Source organism: Penaeus chinensis, chromosome 42, assembly GCF_019202785.1.
Source record: "Penaeus chinensis breed Huanghai No. 1 chromosome 42, ASM1920278v2, whole genome shotgun sequence".
NCBI classification, from domain to species: domain Eukaryota; kingdom Metazoa; phylum Arthropoda; class Malacostraca; order Decapoda; family Penaeidae; genus Penaeus; species Penaeus chinensis.
This window is the reverse complement of record NC_061860.1, coordinates 16,284,328-16,294,327: the sequence shown is the minus strand read 5'-3', so window position 1 is coordinate 16,294,327 and position 10,000 is coordinate 16,284,328. Positions and strand designations below refer to the sequence as shown.

At 39.3% G+C, this 10,000-nt stretch overlaps 2 protein-coding genes across 41 annotated transcripts in view; one reads left to right on the top strand and one right to left on the bottom strand.

The window, feature by feature from the left end:
- The window catches only part of LOC125047810 (amyloid-beta-like protein), a gene marked incomplete at its 5' end in the record, with an annotated part of 9,645 nt that extends 4,542 nt beyond the window's left edge, over positions 1 to 5,103 (top strand). For both annotated transcript variants that reach the window (XM_047646301.1, XM_047646299.1), the window contains 5 exon segments: positions 308 to 426; positions 545 to 666; positions 802 to 1,071; positions 1,338 to 1,484; positions 2,011 to 5,103. In XM_047646301.1, coding sequence (XP_047502257.1) covers positions 308 to 426; positions 545 to 666; positions 802 to 1,071; positions 1,338 to 1,484; positions 2,011 to 2,118 — 766 coding nt within the window.
- Positions 5,104 to 7,136: 2,033 nt separating this feature from the next.
- Positions 7,137 to 10,000, bottom strand: part of LOC125047807 (trichohyalin-like) — a 91,166-nt gene continuing 88,302 nt past the window's right edge. For all 39 annotated transcript variants that reach the window (XM_047646262.1, XM_047646259.1, XM_047646261.1 and 36 more), the window contains one exon: positions 7,137 to 9,889. In XM_047646262.1, the coding sequence (XP_047502218.1) occupies positions 8,310 to 9,889 (1,580 nt within the window). In that variant the 3' untranslated portion in view covers positions 7,137 to 8,309. The remainder of the gene's footprint in view (positions 9,890 to 10,000) is intronic.

Genomic DNA, 10,000 nt, shown 5'->3' with positions numbered 1-10,000 from the left:
TGCAATTAAGATGCCAGGGATGTGGAAGGTGTGTTGCAATAATAGTGCAGGGAATGTAGCATAGCTTGGGTGGTAAGTGTGGAATTGTGGGACATTGAGGAAATCATTGCAAAATTATATTGTTGGACATAGTCAGGGATTAAGGATACAGCATCAGTTATAGAATGCTTGGAAAGGAGAAATTCTTTGTAACAATAATATGTGAAAGGCATATAGTTGGGGAATAGGATGCAGATATAGCATTGGTTTAGTAGGTTTTCTTAATCATTGCTAAAACCTAATTTTGCCTACCATTCTTCCATTTTAGACACCCAGACTTGAATGCAAAGATTGGCCGACTAATGCGCGAGTATGCAGCTGCTCTCCGAAGCAAGGACTCCACACCACCTGAACTGTCCACTCATGCTCCCAAATACCTCTCCAGTGGTTAGTGATTTTTGACTTATCATTTTCTTTTTGCTAAAAAGATGGCTTGTTGCTGTTGCAATAACATTCTTATATCCATGCTCTATTAAGATTTTTTTTTTTTTTTTCCTTTTTGCAGAAGTGGAGACTGATGACGAATCATCAGCTGATGATGCTACCAAGTTAGAAGATGACATTGAGGATGGAGATGATGATGATGAGGACTCAAAGGAAGCAGACAGTGATGATGAGGATGATGAGGTAAGTGGCCTGCAGCCTTGTATAACTGTTACCATAAAGTTAAAGTGAGGTCACTTCATATTGATTCTGTATTCAGAAATTTACCCAAGGAACATAACAGATGCATTCATTCATCCAATGTACTATTCCCTCCAGGATGACTCTAGTGTGGACGAGACCTACCCTGAGCAGGTTGAGCAGGACAGCAGCATGACCCAGCCTAGCCGTGATCAGCAAGAGGAGGTAGAGAGCGAGTCAGTCAGCCAGGAGCCCGTGGAACTTGACACCCCCACAGTGGACTCTGGCATGAGGGTGGCTTCCCCAGTGCCCAATGCCTCAGCCTCCCCCGAGCCTGTGCTCCTCCACCATGTTGATGATGTGCATGTGGCCCACGCACAGCACCACCAGATCTCTCACTCGCAGGCTGTGAGTGCTCCTTTCTTTTCCATAGGGTGGTTTTCATTGGATTGTCACTGTGCCATATTTGGGATTAATGGATGTGAATGAGGAGAACAAAGCTAGCAGCCATGATTTTGTCTTTTTTTTCTTACCTCTGTTAGATATGAAGCTAATTGGTAAAAGCTCTATGTAATTTCTTAACTTCCTTTTTGTTCTTCAGTTTCTTATTCATCTTATCTCAGTGCAAAAACTCTTTAAGAGGTTATTAACACCTCATCCCCTCTCTTTTGCAGAGCTACAGTGTGACCCGCGAGACCTCAGGAAGTGAGGGCCGTGGTGTTTACTTTACACTTGCCTTTGCTGGCCTAGCATTGATGATGGCCATGGTAGTAGGCATCGTGGTGCTCCGTCGAAGGAACAACAGCAATCCTCATAACCAGGTGAGTGTGCCTTTGCTTTATTATGTAAAGGGAAATTGGACAGTACATACAATTGTAGATAGATTCTTTTCATTATTTCCTTTATACAAATAAGAAAAGGTTGTCCTCTGTTATTCTATAGGAAGAAATAAGATTTAGAAATTGTCTGAGGTTCCAATTAGATATATAATTTTTTATTTACTTTGTATTACTCTTGCTTGATTTTTTTTTTTTTTTTTTTTTTTTTTTTTTTTATATACATAAAAATTGAAATTGTGATTAATTCAAACAACTTTTGCTGGAAACAAAAATATTCCTAGATAGATCTGATTATAGCTTAAACATCACCCTAGAATAAGCTGAAATGACACCTGTGCTAATACATGCAGCCATTGTCACTAATACATAAGCTATGTTACTAACAGAAAGCATGTAACTGATACACTATGATTTGTTAGTGATACACAAAGCCTTAGTCAAGGAACACTCATACAGTTACTAATATAGTCTCCTTTATACAGTTACTAATACATATCCTCTGTTTCAGGGCTTCATGGAGGTTGACCAGGCCATCACACCCGAGGAAAGGCACGTTGCCAACATGCAGGTCAACGGATACGAGAACCCCACTTATAAATACTTTGAGGAGAAGTAAAGCAGGGAAGAAAGAGGTTTTCGGAAGCCTCGTCCCATAAATGAATAAATAGATACATAAAAAAAAATAATACTTAATATTATATGTATAGAATGGAAAAATGTTAAAAGAAAAGAAGGGATGGGAAGCCAGTCGTCCGGCTGTTCCCTTCATCAGACACCTGTAGAACGGCTGGAAATTAGTCTGTGGATGGAGACCTTGCACAAGGACCCTCGTCAAGAAGGGGTCAGTTAGCAAGTTTGATTTTTACATAAACAGTATAGGGATTAGTAGATGAATAAAAACAAAACAAAACACACACAAAAAAAAAAAAAAAAAAAAAAAAAAAGGAAAAGAGAGGAAAAGGAATATTTGGATTATTTGAAGAATAAGGAACAAAAGGGATTGTAAGAGTGACAGGTGCTGATCGCTAGTATGCATCTCCGCTGACGTTATATTATCACCAATGGTCGCGGTTCCTCTGATATAGGCGAGGTTAAGTTGTCTGAAAGGAATGCAAGGAGGTGTTTTTTAATCTTCCTTTTTTTTCACTATTGGCTCCACCCAAAAGGACAGAAACAGAACTACTATTCCTATTTGGTCTATAAGCTCTTCTATACACAATTGCAGCTCTTCTTTTAGATCTTGAGTGTCATTTTGATTTTATTTCTGGTTGATTTTTTTGCAAAATGTACTTTGGAAACCAAGTACTCTTTGAATTAGTCATTATAATGCTGTGCAAAGCCGTACATTGAAGTTGCTTTTTTCAGACGAACTTTCCTTTGCGTACCACAGGGGGAGTCGACCCGGGCCATTAGTGATGGGTCAAAGTGATTGCTTTCGAAGGTCACAAGAATCTCAAAGCCTTAGATTATATTGGTTATAAATCGCCAACACTCCTGCAAGTATGGGTGATGCATCGTGTCCATCTTAGTATAAAATAATTTGTTCTGATAGAAGAAGAAAAGCAGATAGGTTTTATGCTTTTTAAGATAGTCTAACCCTTTACAGAACATTGGCCGCTGCGGTTGTAAATCATCACTAACTTTCAGTTAAGAAAAAAACAACAAAATTAGCTGTTCTGGGTGCTTGGTGTGTGTTTCGATATTGGTTCTCGTCGTTGAGAGCAGATACTTACCAAATGATCATTTTTCTACACATCTTAAATTTTTCTCACTTTTTCTAATCAAAAGTAAAGAAAGAGATGAATAGATGGTTTGGTTGAGGAATAGCAGCTTTCCTCCTCCTCGGGGTAGAGAGTGGAGTCTCGCCACGTCTGTACACAGTGAGGAAAGGGATTATTCTGTCTTTTCTTCTTTGTTTCCAAAATAAGAACCCAAGATTTTGAACACCGCCCAAAAGCCCAGGGTAGCTGATGGAGTAGCTTATGACGGGTCGGTCGCCACGTGAAAGGGGATTCTGTTCTATACGCGCACGTGTATGGCGGAGTCTTTTTTTGGGACATGGCACCTGAATTGAGTGGTCTTTTTTAATGCATTATTTTGATGCAGTTCAGCAAAAAAAGAAGAAAAATCCCACCCCTCCTTTTCCCCCTTCCTTTCCCTTTTCCCCTTCCCCCATTTCAAGTTTTTATTCTATAGGAGAAATTTATATTTTTGTCACTCCCCTCTCATCAAGGTGCCGGTTAGATACTTTTTTTATGTTACAAAGTCCACTGTAGATCTCTAGATCTGTAAAGATTTTTTTACATATACATATATACAGTATATATAATATATATATATTTTTTATCATTATTTACTTTTAATATGGTTATTTGTCTTCTAATTGACCATCATGAAGTGAAAAAAATTAAGCTCCTTTCAATTGCAAATGTCGAGAATATTTGGCTTATATGTGTACAGCAAAGTAATGCTTTAGTTCTGATGTAAACAAACTTATATTTCATACCTCCTCGTAACTCAATATTTATGATGGTAATTACCTAGTGCACTACTGTAATTGTGTTAAGGCTATATTATGTGGAATCTCTAATGGTTACAAAAAAATGATAATAAAAAATGAGAAAAAGAAGAAAAAAAAAGAGAGAGAAAGAGAGGTGGTAAAGCCCTCTCTGATAATGTATATTATCAGAGAGGGTGGGAAACTTGGATAAAGTAATTCTACATCTTTTCTCCATATGTCTGTACGTACACATGTAAGTGTTGCCGTACGTACGTACACGTGTAAGTGTCGCTGCTTGCCTTCAGTAAGCTGTTGTCGAAATTTCTAGGCAAGGTTTCTTTAACACATACTTCCGCTCATATTATAATTTTTTTTTTACTTTTTTCTACTTTTTTGTTTCCTCTTTTTATTCCTTCCCGTGTGTCGGTCGGCCAGCAGCTTTTGAGTCTTTGCACAGGATGTCATGTTCCAGCTTAGGGTTGGCACGAATATGAGTGCTGACAGAACCAACCATCTGCCAACAAGTCAACCGATGCGGTGTTAGCAAAGCCTGTTGGCAAGTGGTGGGGATAAGCTGTCTCTTTTTTTTCTTCTCTCTCAATGGTGTTCTAAGATAAAAGGGCAGTTAAGATAAAGTAACAAACACTTCTTTCAAACAAAATAAGATAAAATATATGATAATGTCTTGGGGGATTTTTAAAAATATATCATTCAGAGCAATTGCTGCAGTTACAAGACAACTTGACTTCTAAACTAAACTCCATATATAAATATACATATATAAATACATACATATGAAAATTGCGTACCTCTTCTTTGCCATATCCTGTTTGTTTCTCGATTAGCCATTCCTCATTTATGATATACTTGATCGTGTATCCGAGCTAACGATTTCCTCTGCATTCCCCTTGTTTTTCCTCCATTCTATGTTCTATGGTATATATGCTATAGTTTGTTGTTTAATCATAGAGGAGCAGTACATAAAAGCTACTTTCCCTTGCCACTCACAGCATATACCTAGATATATATTGAAGCATGTACATAAAGAGTGGTGCAGGGTTCGTGTCGTATCATAGAGTTGTATCATTTTATACTACCAGACTTTTTCTGTAGTTACAGTTGCTCTTCATGACGCAGGATTTTCCCAGGAGTTATTTTTGATTTTGAAGTTTTCTTTTCTGGTTTTAATTTTTTTTGTTTTTTTTGTGTATTTTTGTTTTTGTTTTTTCTTTTTTCTCTCTCTCTCTCTGTCTCCCTTTTTTTTTTTTATTGCCAACTTTTTAATTGTTCACCTCTATATATCTGTCTATATAGTGCCATTGTTAAAAAAAAACAAAGGAAATCTACTTTGTTTTTCCTTTTGTTCATTTTTGTTATTATCATCACCTTTTAATTTTTATCTAATTTTAAAAGAACTGGATATTTTATCTGCTAATTATAAGTGTTATATTTTCTTTTTCTTTTCTTTTTTCAATATTTTTTTTTTTTTTTATAGCATTCTGATAAGTGTCTAGTTCATGGGTCACAAATTGTTACATTCCCGTTTGCATTGTCTTGCGTTGCTCATCGCTGAGGAGAAAACCGTCATTGTAGAACTTACTTGCTAGGCTGTAAAATGGAGTCACAATTAGTTCTAGTAAGTAATGATATTTACTGTGAATGAGAGTAAGTGCTTCTTCTTTGTGGAAGTCAAGTGTGCAACAAAAAAATAATAATAATAAAACAAAAAAACCCGACATGTAGCTATTGCTACCAGGTGTTTTCGAGTGTCAGGCTGCGTCCCCTGTAAGGTGGGAGGGTTTCTGGTTTTTGTTTTTTTTTACAGTTATTATTAACTTTAAGATCCAATTTGGTCATTAATTCAACATTCTGTGTAGGGTTCCATTATACCCAAGAAATGTGCATATTTTAGGGGTGGCAGGTTTGCGGCATTTGTCCGAAAAAAAGAAAAAAAAAACTTGGCAGTCTCTGAAATATGACTTGAACTAAACTTCTTCTTGATTAATGGTTAAGAATAGGATAACAAAATTATTAATTGGTAAAAAGAAAAAAGCTAAAAAAAAAGCCTAAATTTAATTCCCTCACAAGGACTCTCCTTTCATGCTGTGGACACTGTCTTTAGTGTTCTTTAACCACTGTAGCTTAAAGAGTCTGTATGTCTCACACAATAGCAGGTTAAGTGATATTGTCTTGCTCTCATCTCCCTTGGCGAAATGTAGCACAGGTCGTCGTACCGCACTATAGTGTTCTGGCAGCTATTTTTAATGTGTTCTTCATGGTAATGAGGACTCGAGATAATTTTAAATGATACTATGATAATGATAAAGATAAGAAAAGGTAAAAAAATGTAAGCGTTTTTGAAATCAAATTTTATCTCGCATAGTCACAAGACATAAGGCCTCGGGAGTTGGGATTATATACTTGATCTGAAGTAAATGTACCAAAAAAATGGTAAATGTTGTTTTTCTCTCATACCTTAGATTTTTTGGGTCATGATTTTTTACAATTTTATGAACCATTTCTATTTCTATTTTTTGATATTTTGTGATTTTGGATTTTCGTTTTAAAGAATTCATAAAATGATTGTAAAGCAAGATATTAATAGTACATATAACAGCTATTATGATTCATTGTTAAGTTACCTAAATAATAGCTTTTAAAATGAAAAAAACGAATGCTAAGGCAACATGTAATATATTTGCAAGTTTTGACACATTGCAAACAAAATAAATAATAGCCTTGATGCCACAACAACTAGGAGAAACTTTTTTCTTCTCTCTAATGTCAGTCCTCATCTTGCTGTCATTTAAGAAAAAGGATTCTGGTTAAGTTTTATTAACATTTCCACAGTTTCTGCAACATCTAGGCTTTTTCTGTCAAGACCTAAGATATTACATATTTTTTTTTTCTAAACAGAAACTTTCCCACATTATTCATACTAATGAGCATTACAGCATAACATTTGAAGGTTTGATATCAGTTCATCGATATTTTATTGATATCAACTTATATGAAGATAGAGAAGAAACTTAATCCTATCTTACAAAGACAAGTGATCTGTCTTGGTAATGAAGCACCACTGGAGAGAACCACAGTGTAAAAACAGAACAAAAGGATAAAGAAAGAGAACGAAGTATGATCCTGCCATAATTTATTAGATTCATAATCTATTTTAGTTGTAAAATGTCATGCATATTAAACTTCTTAAAAATCTGAAAAGGCTTCTAGTGCCTCTACACACAAAGTATTGAATTGCCGGCCGACCTATTCCCGCTTGGGGAGGTGGCAGAGAGACGCACCTTCAGAGATGACATTGGTTAGACGCTATCGGACAACAGGACACAATACACTCAATTCGTTTTAGAGAGAAGCTGTTCTTGGAAGAGAGAAGAGAAGTGGAAAAGGAAGGAAGGAAGAATGATGATGATGCATACTTATATAATCAGAAAAAAACAAACATGAGAAGTAATAGATTCGATGTCATGGTTCGATGATTTGATTTCTCTTCTTTTGGGAATGGGCTACTTCGCTTGTCATATTTGAAGAATAAGTAAATAATGATAAAGATGTATGAAATACAAAGGATATTTCGATTACCTTCTTTTAACCGACTGTTGTTCTTGCTACACAAGAAGGGAAAAAAAACACATTCCAAATAATGTAATAAAAATGGAACAAATAATTCCAATAAAATGGCAGAAATACCCAAGTTCTAGAGAATTGCAACAGCTATCACGGTCTGCCTTGCCTTGGTCCCATGGATGCTGTTGCAGAAACTATGAAGGACACCTGCTTGATCCTTAGGGTGTTCTGTTCGAGCACGCATCCTTGTATTACACTCGGTATACCTTTTTTTGTTTTATTAATTTCTCACATAATCTAAATTTCTCTTCCATTTTAATATGCACAGGCGTGTCTGTTTAGCATTTTTATTACTGCAAATAAGGGAAGAAGGGAGTTTTATTTTTGTTTCCAAATACAGTAACTGTAGCATAATGCATACAATAAAAAGACTAATGCTATTTAAAAGTTACAATATCTGCACTCATTATGAAGCTGCCACACGGTGGAGAACAAAGCAGACATTTGCTTATACTAAAAAAAATGTAATACGCATTCACATCGTCGTTCATATAACCAGTTCATATTCACAACAACAAAACGAAGAAGCATTTATACTCTCTACTTACAAATCTAAAATAAAAATTTGAGTCATTTATTACATATCCTAGAGAGAAAAAGATGGAGAAATAAAGACTAAGGCAAAGTGAGAAAAAAAAAAAAAAATAGAACGAAGGGGACAAAGGCTACGAGAGTTCCGATAACATGATGTGAAGTTCCTCATTCAACCGCTTGTGTCGTCTCTTCTCCACGTCGAACATCTCCTCGCACCGCTCCACCTGCGCCTTCAGCACGTAGTTGTCCTTCTTCATGGCGTTCATGGACAGCTCATGCTTCTTCGTCCGATCCTGCAAGCAGGATATTCTGCTCTCGAATTCGTTCTCCTCGTTGTCGCTCTCACTCTCCTCCTCTTCGCTGTCGCTCCATTCTGGCTCCACGAGTTGCGATAAGTCCACCATCTCCTCTTCTTCCCTCTCTTCTCCGCGGTTGTTCTTCTTCTTTCTCTTCTTGAGCTTCTTTGGCTTCTGGTTGGGCTCGTCGAACCACCAGCCAGCGTTGTCTTCGAGGTCTGCTGGCGGCGCTCCCTCCTCCTCCTCCTCCTCCTCTTCCTCGTCCTCCTCCGACTCTGACTCTGGCTCGCTCTCTACGCCTTCCTTCATTGCCTTCGCCATCTCGTCGATTTCCGCCTTGATCTTCATGTAGCCTTCTCTCTCGCCCTGGATGTCGCGGAAGTATTTCTTTATTCTCTCCCTCAGGCCGTTCCTCTCCTTGCGAATGTTCGTCTCGCGGTCCTTCATGTGTTCCAGCTTGTTCAGCCACAGCTTCAGGTCTCTGTCCTTCTTCTTCTGTGCATTCTCGGCTCTTCTCTCCGCTGCCGTTTCTTCGTCGACCTCTTCTACTTCCTCTTCTGCTTCCTCTTCCTCCTCCTCTTCTTCCTCTTCTTCCTCCTCCTCTTCCTCTTCTTCTTCATCCTCGTCTTCCTCATCTTCGTCCTCGTCCTCCTCCTCATCTTCCTCCTTGAAGCTCTCCATCCTGTGGACGGAGGACGCAAAGCTCCTTCGCGAGCCTGACTTGGACGGCACGGGGAAGGCCGCGGCATCGTCGTCATCGTCGTCGTCCACGGGCGACGACGGCGGCGCCTCCACGAAGTCCACGGGGTCCGTCTGCGTGCCAATGGTGTCGATGTCCGGCAGTTCGATGTTGTGCTCCTTCTGCAGGGCCTTGTACTTCTTCTCGTAGTAATTGCCTCGCAGCTCCCACTCATCCGCGCTGTTCTCGGAGACGATGAGCTTCTGCGTGACCTCGTCGTATCGCGTGAGGTAATCTTCGGCTTGCTTCTTCTGGAAGTCGACCTCGCGCTTCAGGTTGTTGATCTCCGTCTCCAGAGTGTCCAGCTCGGAGAAGTCGAGGTCGTCCTCGCGCATGCGCAACTTGCTCATGGACTTCTCGAGCTTGGGCACAATTTCCTCTGCCTCGCTGCTCTTCAGGGGCTTCGGCTCCACCGCGCCGGCCTCCTTCAGCTGCCGCTTCAGCTTCTTCACCTCCGCTTGCAGGCTTTCGATGTCGATCTTTAAAATCTTGTTTTCGCGCTCGGTCTTCTTCCTTTGCTTGATCTCCTCGGCGAGCTGGCTCTTGGTGGCCTGGAGGTCGTCCCTCATGGTGTCGATGTCCTCCTCTTCGTCTGAGGACGACGGCATCGCCTCCATCGGGTCCTTCACCTCCTTCACCTCCTCCATGGTCCGCTGCCGACGCAGCTTCTTGAGGCCTGGGAGGGAAAGGGCATCAAGGTCTTGCAAAGGTGCCTCTTCACTGCTCGCTCGCTCGCTCTCTCTCTCTCTCTCTCTCTCTCTCTCTCTCTCTCTCTCTCTCTCTCTCT